Here is a 14747-nt window from a genome sequence, read left to right on the forward strand (position 1 = left end):
CATATTTCTTTGCGGATATATTCAATTTTTAGGAAATTAGTCCTGGTGAATTATTTCTTTCTAGTTCTAAGTGTTCACACAGTGTAAACAGGAAGAGGAGCTAGAATCATTGCGTCATGATTATAAATCAGGAGTTATTAAGTGAAGGTGATACTTAGGTTATCAAAAGAGCACTGCCTGAGGAACTGGCGTGTCTGGCTTCTCATACTTCTTTCTCATCCCTGAGGAAACCATCTCATGCACCTGGATCAACAATTCTTTCCTTCTTAGAAATATAAATGTTGACTTTTATGTTTCCCGAGATGCCTCCCTCCTTTAAAATTTAAGGCTTTTATGTTTATTTTTATTTGTTTATGAATAATGAAATACTTTAGTTGGTTGTTTTCTTCTCACTCAGTCTTAATATTTTTTCTTCAGTTTGGCAGTGAGATTCTTCATTTTTCTTGATTTGCATGATCTTCCCTATTAAAAGATGCAAATTTAGAAATATATATACTTCACCGTGTTTCAGGAGGGTATGTCATGGAATCTCTGTTTAGTTAAAAATCTCATTAGCCTCTAAAGTAGCTCTGTGTTCCTTTAAGAAGTGACTGAGTTATCATTTGCTCTATAATACATGGTTTGTATAACAGTGAAGATGTTTCTATTCCGTGTTACTTTTTTAAAAAAATAAATTTATTTATTTATTTATTTTTGGCTACGTTGGGTCTTCGTTGCTGCACGTGGGCTTTCTCTAGTTGCAGCAAGCAGGGGCTACTCTTCATTGTGGTGCGTGGGCTTCTCGTTGCGATGGCTTCACCTGTTGCAGAGCATGGGCTCTAGGTGCACGGGCTTCAGTAGTTGTGGCTTGCGGGCTCTAGAGCGCAGGCTCAGTAGTTGTGACATACAGGCTTAGTTGCCCCATGGCATGTGGAATCTTTCCAGACCAGGGTTCAAACCGTGTCCCCTGCATTAGCAGGCGTATTCTTAACCACTGCGCCGGCAGGGATGTTCCCCCCACCCCGCCGTTACTTTTATTTTTTCTCATATGTGCAAACCACATTGCCTTTTTATCTTTAAAAATAATATATATCCTCAAGGGATTCAGAGACCATATCAAATTATTGCCCCTAAAGGTTCTCCTTTTACATTTCTCTTCTCAAAATTTCCTACTCACAGCAGCTGTTAAAAATGTTTCCAATTCCTCAACCAACATAAGTCCCCCTTACAACCAAGTTTACCTTCCCCATTCCTCTTCCCATGTTGGCTTTTAGTATGTTAGTTATATATTTAATAACAGAGAACAAAAATTATACTAATATATAAATGGGATCATCTTTTATTTGGAAATAATCATGTACTAAGTCATGTATATAATGGTATTGTCATTCTTTAAGGTGCTGGGATTCTTTATTGTTTAAGGGCATTGGAGGGAGAATTGATCTGAAACAATGCATTCCATTGTCTTACTACTGTTACATAATATTATTTGAGATAAAGTTGGAACTCACTGTGGAATAATATGTCATAACATTTTGCAGGTAAATAAAAGTATGAACTGAGGAAAATTGAATACAAAGTTCCTTCTAGTGCTTATAGTAACACTTCCTGAAAATAAATGCCTTATACATAGGTATATAATGCATGATGATTGAAGTGACAAATGAATTCCTATTTCTGTGCTTGGAGAGGAAAACAAATACAGGAAAAGGGTTTCTGGCATATAAAACAAAACTTTATCTCTACTAGTTTCAGTTTTTCAGTCCTTAAAAACATCTTCATACTCTAGATTTAGGCAAAGTGGACTACTTTCAGTACCCTGAAGTTCTGTGGTTTCTCTCTCACATCTAGGCATTCCCATGCTCGCCTCTCTCACATCCAGGCCTTATCCCTGATCCACTCCTCTCATGTTTCTTGGGGAAGCCTTTGCTAACCTCCAAGGCCAAGTTGGAGGCCCTCCCATTGCCCTTGGCTTCTCCCATTATGGTAGTTATCTCAATGCACTGTAATTCCTTGTTTGCTTTTATATCCTTGTAACTCTGTGAAAGTGGCTGTGTTCATATTGTTCACCTTAAATCCCCAGGTTTTGTCGTACACTTAATTATATGTGTGTTTAATGGATGCGTTAAATGGAAAATATTGAAACCAAGATGTCAGGCCATCAAGGACAAATTTCAAGAGGCATGCCTATAAATATGGCTGATATTTCTGTGAGGTTCTTAAACTTTGTCTGAACATTTCAAAACAGTAACTTCAGCATGTTTGAAGCAATATTAATGATCTTAAGATTAGCTCATGGCTTCCCAAGGAAGATAACTAACTTGAAGTCACATCCTTTAACATATAGCGATTCAGTTATGTGAAATAAAAACTGATCCCATTACCTCTGATAAAAAGAATTTCAGGTGCTGAGAAACAGAAAGTCTGGCTTGGGTTTGTCTAAGAGGGTGCAGTAAACGGTTATGCCTCTGAGCGTCGCTGTTCACCACTCAAGGAGGAAAACGCCACTGAAGAGCTAATCCATTTCCTTGTTTCCAAAGAGCAAAGAACCAGCAAATCACATTTACAAGATCCGAGGCTGCTCCAAAGCTCACCCTTTCAGTCAGCCAGCTCCGTAACCTATAAATTAGGCCCACGAAAGGGTTAGTTCCTTGAGAAAATAAGACTGAAGTTCGTCGTGAGAAATTGGTACCCAATTCAGAGAAAATAATTCACCAAAAAGGAAATGACCAATTACCTGAGATTCAGAAATGGCGGAGGACTGGCCCTGCTGTACGCGCTTCTGGGGACGCTGTGCAAGACCGGATGCGGGCAGATCCGCTATTCGGTGCCAGAGGAGCTGGAGAAGGGCTCCTTCGTGGGCAACATCGCCAAGGACCTGGAGCTGGAGCCCCAGGAGCTGGCGGAGCGGGGAGTCCGCATCGTCTCCAGAGGTAGGACGCAGCTCTTTGCTCTGAACCCGCGAAGCGGCAGCTTGGTCACTGCGGGCAGGATAGACCGGGAGGAGCTCTGCGCTCAGAGCGCGCGGTGTCTGGTGAGTTTTAACATCCTGGTTGAAGACAAATTGAAAATTTTTGAAGTAGAGATAGAAATTAAAGACCTTAATGACAATGCTCCTGATTTTCTAACAGAGGAATTGGAAATAAAAATTGGTGAACTAACGGTTCCAGGAACTCGATTTCCACTTAAGACTGCATTTGACCCAGATGTGGGCATGAACTCTCTGCTGAACTATCAGCTCAGCCCCAATGACTACTTCTCCTTGGCTGTGAAGAGTGTCTCTGATGGGGCCAAGTACCCAGAGCTGGTGCTGCAGCAGGCTCTTGACCGTGAGGAAAAGAAAGTTCACCAGCTTGTCCTAATTGCTTCTGATGGTGGCGACCCTGTTCATTCTAGCAACTTGCGCATCCAAGTGATAGTGCTGGATGCAAATGACAATCCACCAGTATTTACTCAGCCTGAGTATCGAGTAAGTGTTCAGGAGAACTTGCCGGTAGGCACCTGGCTGCTCACGGTGAATGCCACTGACCCTGACGAGGGATTTAATGCTCAAGTATCCTATGTACTAGATAAAATGCCTGGGAGAATCGCTCAGATTTTTAATCTCAACTCAGTGACTGGGGATTTATTAATATCACAAAGCCTAGATTATGAGGATGCTACTTTCTATGAAATTAAAATTGAAGCACAAGATGGACTAGGTCTCCTTTCAAGAGCTAAGATTCTGGTCACAGTTCTGGATGTGAATGACAATGCCCCGGAAATTACGATTACTTCTCTCACAGGATCAGTCCCAGAAGAGGCTACTGCTGGAAGGGAAATTGCCCTTATCAACGTGCATGATCGGGATTCGGGGCAAAATGGGCAAATTACAGTTTTTGTTCTGGGAAATATGCCATTTAATTTAGAAAAATCGATAAACCGATATTACCGCTTAGTGACAGCCAGATGCCTGGACCGTGAACAGGTGTCCGAATATAACATCACTCTGAGAGCTACAGATTGGGGAAGTCCGCCGCTGTCCACAGACGCACACATCACCCTGCATGTGGCGGATATCAATGACAACCCACCTGCTTTCACTCATGCCTCCTATTCTGCCTACATTCCTGAAAACAACCCCAGGGGAGCCTCCATCTTCTCTGTGACCGCCCAGGACCCTGACAGCATCGAGAACGCCCACATCACCTATGCACTGACTGAGGATGCCTTCCAGGGGGCACCTCTCTCCACCTACATCTCCATAAACTCGGATACCGGAGTCCTGTATGCCTTGTGCTCCTTCGACTATGAGCAGGTTAGAGACCTGAAACTATTGGTGACAGCCAGTGACAGCGGGGACCCTCCACTCAGCAGCAACGTGTCTCTAAGCATACTCGTGCTGGACCAGAATGACAATACACCTGAAATCCTATACCCCACCCTCCCCACCGATGGTTCCACTGGCGTGGAGCTGGCACCCCGCTCTGCAGAGCCCGGCTACCTGGTGACCAAGGTGGTGGCTGTGGACAGAGACTCAGGCCAGAACGCCTGGCTGTCCTACCGCCTGCTCAAGGCCAGCGAGCCGGGACTCTTCGCGGTGGGGCTGCACACGGGCGAGGTGCGCACAGCGCGGGCCCTACTGGACAGAGACGCGCTCAAGCAGAGCCTGGTGGTGGCGGTCCAGGACCACGGACAGCCCCCTCTCTCCGCCACAGTCACTCTCACAGTGGCAGTAGCTGACAGCATCCCAGACGTCCTGGCCGAATTGGGAAGCCTCAAGCCCTCAGCAGACCCTGACGACTCAGGCCTCACACTGTACCTGGTGGTGGCAGTGGCCGTAGTGTCCTGCGTCTTCCTGGCCTTTGTCGTCGTGCTGCTGGCGCTCAGACTGCAGTGCTGGCACAGACCGCATGTGCTGCAAGCTTCGGGAGGTGTACCAGCGGGCGTACCCGCCTCTCATTTTGTGGGCGTGGACGGGGTGCGAGCTTTCCTGCAGACCTATTCCCAGGAGGTCTCGCTCACCAGGGACTCGCGGAAGAGTCACTTGATCTTCCCGCAGCCCAACTACGCGGACACGCTGATCAGCCAGGAGAGCTGTGAGAAAAGCGAGCCTCTCCTGATATCTCAAGATTTACTTGGAATGAAAGGAGATCCCAAGCAAATTCAGGTGAGCTTATTTCTTTTTGAACATTATAAAGAACAGTTATGCCAGTGTGGTTATTATAAAGCTTTAACACACATTTATTTGAAAATAAAGCAATGTGGTCGTCATTGATTCTTTTGTTTAAATATATGTTCCTCTCTTCTTCTGGGATTGTGGTGGGGCTGCACTTGCTGATCTGGTATGGCTGAGTGGGCCTAGTAAATAGTTCTGACCAATACATTGTAAATGGAAGTATGTGAATTTCTTCCCAAACGAAGTTCTAGTTGCCATTGTAAAAATTACCAGATTTCTAACTTACTCTTTGAACTTGTGACTGTGCCATCTATCTGGGTCCTTGAATAACTACAGTGACAGAAGAGCCCTGTGGTTGACTCAACATTGATCTGTATGCCTGCGATAAGTAGACTTTTTTCATTTTAAATCACTGTGATGAAGTTTGTCACTCCAACCTACCTAGTCTATCCTGGTAAACAGGCATATATATATATATATATATATATATATATATATATATATAAAGCATATATATATAATATATATTATATATATATAAATACATATATATATGGTATTTTAGGCTATAATAATATGATGCTTAACTCCTTCCAAGACAGACCAAACTCATTTCATCCTGATGACATAAAAATGATAGGGTAAAAAACATAGATGTTGGTCAAATTCTTTTACCTGGCATGTAGTCCCTACTTTGTATACTTAAAGTGTGTGTGTGTGTGTGTGTGTGTGTGTGTGTGTGTGTATCCATGTGGATTTCAGCCTTTTCTCTGAAGGTGGGAAGCTCAATGGCCTAAACTGTTATGAGCCTTGGAGTGGCAGGTCTTGTCCTTTGGGAAGGGTTTTAAAATGTTAGGAGATATGTCTTAACCTCTATGAGAGGTTTCCAGACCATCCACTTCAACAATGGAATAGGAGTCCTACAACTTTCTTGGGCTAGAAATTGTTGGCCCATTTTGAAATTTATGAAATTAATTTCACCCATAAAATCGCACCAGAGAGTCATCCAAAATTAGGCCAAAATAGATTTCATTAGGTCTCAAACAAAGGAATACAGCTCTCCTTCAGTGTGTTAGGAAAAGGTACAGTCAAAAGTGTGAGACAAAAGGACCTGAACGAAATAACTGAAAGCAGAGAAGTGTATATTCTCACCCAAGCCTACAAATGCATCACAGAAAAAAGGCACATTACCTTTGGAATATTTTTTAGGAAAAATCTTTACAATATTAATATACCTTTCCTTGTAATGAGAAAAAAAATTAAATGGCTAGGGTCAGGGGCACTTTATATGTTCAAAGAGAATTTTCTAAGAATTTCATATAAAACATAACCTAGGTGGCTCAGTCGTTAAGAATCTGCCTGCCAATGGAGGGGACACGGGTTCGAGCCCTGGTCCGGGAAGATCCCACATGCCGCGGAGCAACTAAGCCTGGCGCCACTACTGAGCCTGCACTCTAGAGCCCATGCTCCTCAATGAGAAGCCCACGCACCGCGGCGTAGAGTAGCCCACACTCTCCACAACTAGAGAAAGCCCGCACACAGCAACGAAGACCCAATGCATCCAAAAATAAATAAATTAATTTTTAAAAAATAGCATAGCCTACATATACCCTGGGAAAATGCACAGAGTACAAAGGCATCTACTTGTATGGATTATAAGAAGTCTCAGACATCCCATTTTAACTAAAAAGGATTTTTGAAGGATAGGCAAGACTTCATTACAATAAAAAGGGAGGAGGGTTTATAATAAAAGGAACAGAAAGTATAAAGGCATGAAGTAGGGAAAACAAGGGAAACGATGTCTTCAGAAAACAGATAATAATCTGTCTTGACTGGAATGTAAGAGGGGTATTGATTAGCACTGCAAAATAACAGAATAAATTGTTGAGTTTGTATTTAATTCGGTAGTGCATTTGAAATAAAGGTGTTTGTTTTAGTTACCCAAGACTGGTTCAAGGATTACAGGTAAGTTTCAAAATGGAGTGTCTAAGAACTCTCACTTCCTCTCCAAGATTTACCAGTGGTCAAATCAAACTCATTACACTTATTAATGGTATAAATTTACTGGAGCTGAGAATTGGCATTAAGGAGTATTTGTGTATACAGTCATATAGTAAAGAAGCACTGATTTCAAAGAAATAAATAAGTTTACACAGGATTTAGTTTTATAAAAACATGTGTGTGCTCAAATTGGTCCCTTGTGCTTAGATTGGTCTTTTTAACAAAATATCAGGCTCCTCTGTACGTAATGGGAAGATTATCTATGTTTTAAAATGATGAGCAATATATTAAAATAAGTCTAGGGCTTTGACTCACTCCTTTTTTTGCAAAGATTAGACCTTTTTATCCACTACCAGTAACCTAATTGGTTACATCCATACTAGCCATGCCAGTGTTTATAAATACAGTGGAATCACTAAAGATATTTCTGCCCCCAAAACTGAAAAAAAAAAAGCTGTATGCCTTATGGAAAATATTTAATGAAGAAAGAAGAATAAAATGATGGCAACACTTCAAAGATTATGAAAAGCTAGAAAATATCAGATTTAAAGGGAAAATTTGAATAGTTTGTTCTTTCCAACAAATAAAAAGGCAAGATATATAGGTTCAAGAGCTTACCGTTTGAGGAATAAATAGTTGGGCAATATGCAGTTTTCTCAGACAACCTCTGGGTGCTACTGTTGACCAAAGGGAACATAAGGGTTCTCATTTCTGCAGGAGTGATGGGCAGAGTGTTTTTCTGCTTTGTCCTATGCACATCAGAACGCAAACGCACCTCCTGTGCAACCTCAAGCGCCTAACAAATAAGTCCTACCCTCAAATCTCAAAAGTCCAGGGAGCTGTCATTGATTTTTTAAAACATCCCAGAGACATCTTGAAGAGCAGCTTCCCAGAGAGTTCAAGAAATGCTTAGGAGCTCCGGAAAAGCTGAAACAATGAGAAGTCAGGTACTGCTTCTCTTCCTGCTGTCTTTGTTGTGGAGGGCAATCTCCCAGGAGATCCAGTACTTGATTTCAGAGGAGCTGGCCAAGGGCTCAAGGGTGGGGAACCTGGCCAAGAATCTGAGGCTCAGTGTCCAGGAGTTGCCAGCTCGAAAACTGCGGATTAGTGCAGAGGAGTTTTTCAGTGTGAGTGCAGAGGTGACATTAATGCCCTTCTCTAGCCAGATTCCCGAGGGCTCAGACCTTGGAACCATAATAGCCCTCATTGAAGTCCGAGACCAGGATTCTGGGCAAAATGATATGGTGACATGCTATATTCAGGAAGGAGTTCCCTTCAAATTAGAATTCACCTCCAAGAATTTTTACAAGCTAGTGATTGACGGTGCCCTAGACCGAGAGCAGAGGGCAGAGTACAATGTTACCATCACAGCCACCGACAAGGGCAAGCCGCCCCTCTCCTACAGTACAAGCATCACCCTACACATCCGCGATGTCAACGACAACGCTCCAGTTTTCCACCAGGCCTCCTACGTGGTCCACGTGGCAGAAAACAACCCGCCTGGAGCCTCCATCGCCCAAGTTAGCGCTTCAGATCCAGACTTGGGGCCCAACGGCCACGTCTCCTACTCCATCGTGGCCAGCGACCTGGAGCCGCGCGCGCTGTCGTCCTACGTGTCCGTGAGCGCACAGAGCGACGTGGTGTTCGCGCAGCGCGCCTTCGACCACGAGCAGCTGCGCGCCTTCGAGCTGACGCTGCAGGCCCGCGACCACGGCTCGCCCGCACTCAGCGCCAACGTGAGCCTGCGCGTGCTGCTGGGCGACCGCAACGACAACGCGCCCAGGGTGCTGTACCCGGCGCTGGGGCCCGACGGTTCGGCGCTCTTCGACACGGTGCCGCGCGCCGCGCAGCCCGGCTACCTGGTCACCAAGGTGGTGGCGGTGGACGCCGACTCTGGACACAACGCCTGGCTGTCCTACCACGTGCTGCAGGCCAGCGAGCCCGGACTCTTCAGCGTGGGGCTGCGCACGGGCGAGGTGCGCACGGCGCGGGCCCTGGGCGACAGGGACGCGGCCCGCCAGCGCCTGCTGGTTGCTGTGCGCGACGGGGGACAGCCACCCCTCTCGGCCACCGCCACGCTGCTCCTGGTTTTCGCGGACAGCCTGCAGGAGGCGCTGCCGGACCTCAGTGACCACTCTGAGCCCACTGACCCCCAAGCTGAGCTGCAGTTTTACTTGGTGGTGGCCTTGGCCTTGATCTCAGTGCTCTTCCTCCTGGCAGTGATTCTGGCGGTCGCCCTACACCTTCGACGCTCCTCCAGCCCCGCTGCCTGGAGCTGCTTTAAGCCTGGTCTGAGTTCCAAGTCTGGATGGAGGGTTCCCCCAACTACAGTGAGGGAACATTGCTCTATTCCTACAATCTGTGTGTTGCCTCGCATTCAATTGTGCGATTTAAACTGTGAAATTTAATTTTCACAACGTGACCCAAGAAACAGCTACCCCTCCGGATGTCCTAGGTGAAGATCCTTCTATGGGTATATGTGCCAGTAATGAAGACTCCCAAATCTCTCATGATTCCTCTTTTTCCCATCACGTGAGTTTTTCAGACTGACTTAAATTTTATTATTGTATTTTATTCTCGACAGTGCATCATTATTTTCGGCCCTTGTTCATTGTTCTAGTGGTGGTAGTGGGAGAGGAGGTATATAGGATGGGTGGAGATTGGTCCCTTGATTGCTCAGTAGTCTTGGCAGTTACCTAATTACTACTCAATTTGCACTCTTGGCATTTCTATATGGTCAACAAATCCTGCTAAAGATAGCGTTTTCTTGGATGTCACCACCCTTAGTAATAGAACTGTCCTTAATTAGTTGATGTGTAATACTCCTTTTTTTCAAGATTGTAAATGTATTGACAGTTCTTTCTGCCTAAGTTAATGTTCATCTTCATGAAATACATTCTAGTTGTTTATCTTTTTTTCCGCGATGTGTATTTTAATATAGCCTTCCAATAATTCTCTTAGCACTTTTTTGCCTTGTCACGTGCAGCAAAGACTGCCAGGTTTTACATTTGAATCACTAACTTTGGGTCTTTTTTCCCACTTCAAAATCTGTCAAGAATAATTTTCTTGACCATTCTTAAATAATTTATTTTTATACCCTTTCTACTTTGTCACTAGTATAGTAAGGAATGTAACAAACATTTTTTGTATGCAGAGCCTTTTCTATGTTACTTTTTTTAGTATAGGTTTCTGAGAAGTGAGTCAAATTTTTTCAAAATATTTTATTTTACCTCCCAATCCCCAGCAATTTGTGAGTCTTTTGAGGATTGTGGAAAATACTTTTAATCTATTCTCCAAAGTCTGAGAATTTTAAAACTCTGAATAGTTAATGGACTTTTGTGTCTGGTCAAAATTTATGAGTAATTTCTAGAAACTAATTATTATGTGGGTAATAATCTAAAGAACTGAGACCTTGCTGCTTTATTTCAAGTTTTCTCACATTAGTAAATTAAGTATTCATGAATAAGAAAACTATGAAACATGCAATGATTATATACAATTACTAAAATATTTCCTTTTACTGGTTATTTCTAAAATCAAAACTAAAGTAAACTTATAAATAAAAGTAAGATAATACCTTCTGGATGTGTCCTAATGTGGAAATGATCACTGAAACACCATTTCCTCTTCACAGTGCTTCAGTTTAACTTTTCTGTCTTCTTACCTTTATTATTTCCTTTTAAGGTCAGTTATTTACCCATTGTTTTAGGTTTTGCAGCTGCATTAATGACTCATTCGTTAAGCATTGAAAAACTATTTCAGTGTATACTCTAGCAAAGGTGCTGTTCTAGAGTGAGAACTCACTGTGAACATGATCATCACAGATATAACCTGTGGCCTAGAATCTTCTTATACAAAATTAATGAGCAAATGTCCTTCCCAAACCTATTATCGTATTTGCCAAGCCCATTTGCACAGGGGTAAGGCTAACTCTTTGAACAGTAGATATTTTCTTACAAGGGAATTGAAAATTTGCCCCAGATTCTAAAGGGTCAACCCATGTGAGAATACTTGTTTCTGCATATGTTGGGACTGGAGCCCAGACCTGTCTTTTCATCCATTTATTCTTTCAGTCTTCAAGTATAACCTTGTTCCTGGGAGGGATAAATATGTCCCTTATGCAATACACAGTAGTGAAATTGGGCTATGAGAATAAATAATGCAAAAACTTAAAAAGAGGTAGAAAAATTCTTACCCCAAAAAAATTGTCTCTGAAAAAATAAATTATTTTATAAGTCTTATTGTACAGGAATCTTTGGATCACTTCTGGATTTTCATTGCAAATTGAACAGCAGGCGTTTGACTTTTATCATTTTGGGGAAAAATAGAATAGGGCAAAGAAATGGTGTACACAAGTGATACTTTATTTACCAAGAATAGACTGCAGTAACAGGTTAGGACTCTGAGTGTCGCTGTTCACCAATCGGGGGAAGAAAAGAACCAGGAAATTAATACGAACCACAAGATTTCTGCATTACAAAGCACTAGCTCTGGGGCTTTAGAAAGCTTCGAACTGGACCCCCGAGAGCGCCAGCATCCAACGGTGAAAGCACATTATCTTGGACCCTGAAGATCCTTGGGATCCTCAGGCCTCCACCAAGGGAACACCCACGAGCAAGCTATTCCGCCGCGGGGCTGTAATGGCGGCTTCTCCTTATTGCCCAGACTGCAGCCGGCTGATCGGGATCTGCGTTCTCTTGGGGGCCCTGTGGGAAATCCGGGCCGAACATATCCTCTACTCGGTGCCTGAGGAGCTGGAGAACGGCTCCTTCGTGGGCAACATCGCCAAGGACCTGGGGCTGGAGACCCGGGAGCTGGCGGAGCGCGGAGTCCGCATCGTCTCCAGAGGTAGGACGCAGCTTTTTGCTCTGAACCTGCGAAGCGGCAGCTTGGTCACTGCGGGCAGGATAGACCGGGAGGAGCTCTGTGACAGATCTCCAAAGTGTGTAGTAAACCTGGAGATTCTCCTAGAGGACAACGTGAAGATTTTTGGAGTAGAAGTGGAAATAATCGATGTTAATGATAACGCGCCCAACTTTGGGGCAGAGCAAAGGGAAATAAAAGTAGCTGAAAATGAAAATCCTGGGACAAGATTTCCTCTTCCTGAAGCTTTTGATCCGGATATAGGGATAAACTCTCTGCAGGGTTACCAGCTCAGCTCGAATGGTCACTTCTCCCTGGATGTGCAAAGAGGAGCTGATGGGATTAAGTACCCTGAGCTCGTGCTGGAGCGCGCCCTGGACCGCGAGGAAGAGGCGGTTCACCATCTCGTTCTCACCGCCTTCGACGGAGGCGACCGGGTTCACTCTGGCACTGCCAGGATTCATGTAACACTTGTGGATACCAACGACAATGCCCCAGTATTCACTCAGCCCGAGTACCATGTGAGTGTGCAGGAGAACGTGCCGGTGGGCTCCAGGCTACTCACAGTAAAAGCCACTGATACAGATGAAGGAGCCAATGGAGAAGTCACATATTCTTTCCGGAAAGTAAGAGATAAAATATCCCAGCTATTCCACTTGAATTCTCTGACTGGGGACATAACAATATTGGGGGATCTGGATTATGAGGACTCTGGGTTCTATGATATAGATGTAGAAGCCCATGATGGGCCTGGTCTCCGAGCCAGAAGTAAGGTACTGGTGACAATTCTGGATGTAAATGACAATGCCCCAGAAGTCACAGTTACATCTCTCACCAGCTCTATTCAAGAAACTTCTTCCCCAGGCACAGTAATTGCACTTTTCAATGTGCATGACAGTGATTCAGGAGAGAATGGCCTTGTCACATGTTCTATTCCAGATAATCTGCCATTCACACTTGAAAAGACCTTTGGAAATTATCATCGGTTGTTGACACACAGGACTCTGGATAGGGAAGAAGTCTCAGAATATAACATCACTGTAACTGCCACTGACCACGGAACTCCACCATTGTCTACAGAAACACACATCTCACTGAATGTGGCAGACGTCAATGACAACCCACCTGCCTTCCCTCAAGCTTCCTACTTGGCCTACATTCCAGAAAACAATCCTAGGGGAGCTTCTATCTTCTCTGTGACCGCCCACGACCCTGACAGTAACGAGAACTCAATGGTCACTTACTCTCTGGCTGAGGACAAGCTGCAGGGGGCGCCTCTCTCCTCCTATGTCTCTATCAACTCTGACACAGGTGTATTGTATGCTCTGCGCTCCTTTGACTATGAACAGGTTAGAGACCTGCAGCTACTTGTGACAGCCAGCGACAGCGGGGACCCTCCACTCAGCAGCAACGTGTCTCTGAGCATATTCGTGCTGGACCAGAACGACAACACACCTGAGATTCTGTACCCCGCCCTCCCCACCGACGGTTCCACGGGTGTGGAGCTGGCACCCCGCTCCGCAGAGCCTGGCTACCTGGTGACCAAGGTGGTGGCTGTGGACAGAGACTCGGGCCAGAACGCCTGGCTGTCCTACCGCCTGCTCAAGGCCAGCGAGCCGGGGCTCTTCGCGGTGGGGCTGCACACGGGCGAGGTGCGCACAGCGCGGGCCCTGCTGGACAGAGACGCGCTCAAGCAGAGCCTGGTGGTGGCGGTCCAGGACCACGGCCAGCCCCCTCTCTCCGCCACAGTCACACTCACGGTGGTCGTGGCTGACAGCATCCCAGACGTCCTGACTGACTTAGGCAGCCTGAAGCCCTCAGCGGACCCTAATGACTCGGGCCTCACGCTGTACCTAGTGGTGGCGGTGGCCGCCGTCTCCTGCGTCTTCCTCGCATTTATCATCGTGCTGCTGGCGCTCAGACTGCGGCGCTGGCACATGTCGCATCTGCTCCAGGCTTCAGGCAGCAGGTTGGCCAGCGTGCCCGACTCTCACTTTGTGGGTGTGGACGGGGTGCGGGCTTTCCTGCAGACCTATTCCCACGAGGTCTCGCTCACCGCGGACTCGCGGGGGAGTCACGTGATCTTCCCGCAGCCCAACTACGCGGACACGCTCATCAGCCAGGAGAGCTGTGAGAAAAGTGGGCCTCTCCTGATATCTCAAGATTTACCTGAAAGAAAAGGAGAACCCAGTCTTCAACAGGTGAGTCAGATCTTGCCACACTGAAACGTAGGCAGAGAGCTGCATAAATGTCTCCAATTACATATAAAAGACACTTCTTTTTTAGTATTCTTTAAAGTGCTTTAAAGTGGAACGGCAAATGATCCTTCAATAATGATAAATAACAGTTACTACGCCTAATAGTTATTGATTACTTATCCTTTGTAATCTTCTTTCAGTTATAGTTTCAGCAGCAATTTCTTAAGTTTATACTTCTAACCCTGTCACGTCTTTATTTTTTAACATCTTTATTGGAGTATAATTGCTTTACAATGGTGTGTTAGTTTCTGCTTTATAACAAAGTGAATCAGTTATACATATACATATGTTCCCATATCTGTTCCCTCTTGTGTCTCCCTCCCTCCCACTCTCCCTATCCAACCCCTGTAGGTGGTCACAAAGCACCGAGCTGATCTCCCTGTGCTATGCGGCTGCTTCTCACTAGCTATCTACCTTACGTTTGGTAGTGTATATATGTCCATGCCACTCTCTCACTTTGTCACAGCTTACCCTTCCCCCTCCCCATA

The 14747-nt window shown here is 45.0% G+C and overlaps 3 protein-coding genes across 9 annotated transcripts in view; all 3 read left to right on the forward strand.

The window, feature by feature from the left end:
* Nucleotides 1-14747, forward strand: part of LOC137221796 (protocadherin gamma-C4) — a 169302-nt gene that overhangs the window by 2730 nt on the left and 151825 nt on the right. For 2 of the 7 annotated variants that reach the window (XM_067732040.1, XM_067732043.1), the window contains exon 1: nt 11102-14202. The exons of 2 other annotated variants lie outside the window; for them this stretch is intronic. In XM_067732040.1, the coding sequence (XP_067588141.1) occupies nt 11779-14202 (2424 nt within the window). In that variant the 5' untranslated portion in view covers nt 11102-11778. Of the gene's footprint in view, nt 1-2376; nt 2457-2519; nt 2610-11101; nt 14203-14747 lie in introns of those variants that run through there. 3 more of the 7 variants (XM_067732039.1, XM_067732044.1, XM_067732026.1) reach the window with 3 other exon arrangements.
* LOC137221799 (protocadherin gamma-A3-like) lies at nt 2705-5210 on the forward strand. The gene is given in 2 exon segments (XM_067732054.1): nt 2705-5143; nt 5145-5210. Coding segments are annotated over 2 exon segments (2490 nt in total). The 3' UTR covers nt 5196-5210.
* Nucleotides 6625-10477, forward strand: LOC137221804 (protocadherin gamma-B1-like). The gene is given in 2 exon segments (XM_067732065.1): nt 6625-9445; nt 9448-10477. Coding segments are annotated over 2 exon segments (1494 nt in total). The 5' UTR covers nt 6625-8043; the 3' UTR covers nt 9540-10477.

The sequence above is a fragment of the Pseudorca crassidens genome, chromosome 3 (genome assembly GCF_039906515.1).
Source record: "Pseudorca crassidens isolate mPseCra1 chromosome 3, mPseCra1.hap1, whole genome shotgun sequence".
Taxonomy (NCBI): domain Eukaryota; kingdom Metazoa; phylum Chordata; class Mammalia; order Artiodactyla; family Delphinidae; genus Pseudorca; species Pseudorca crassidens.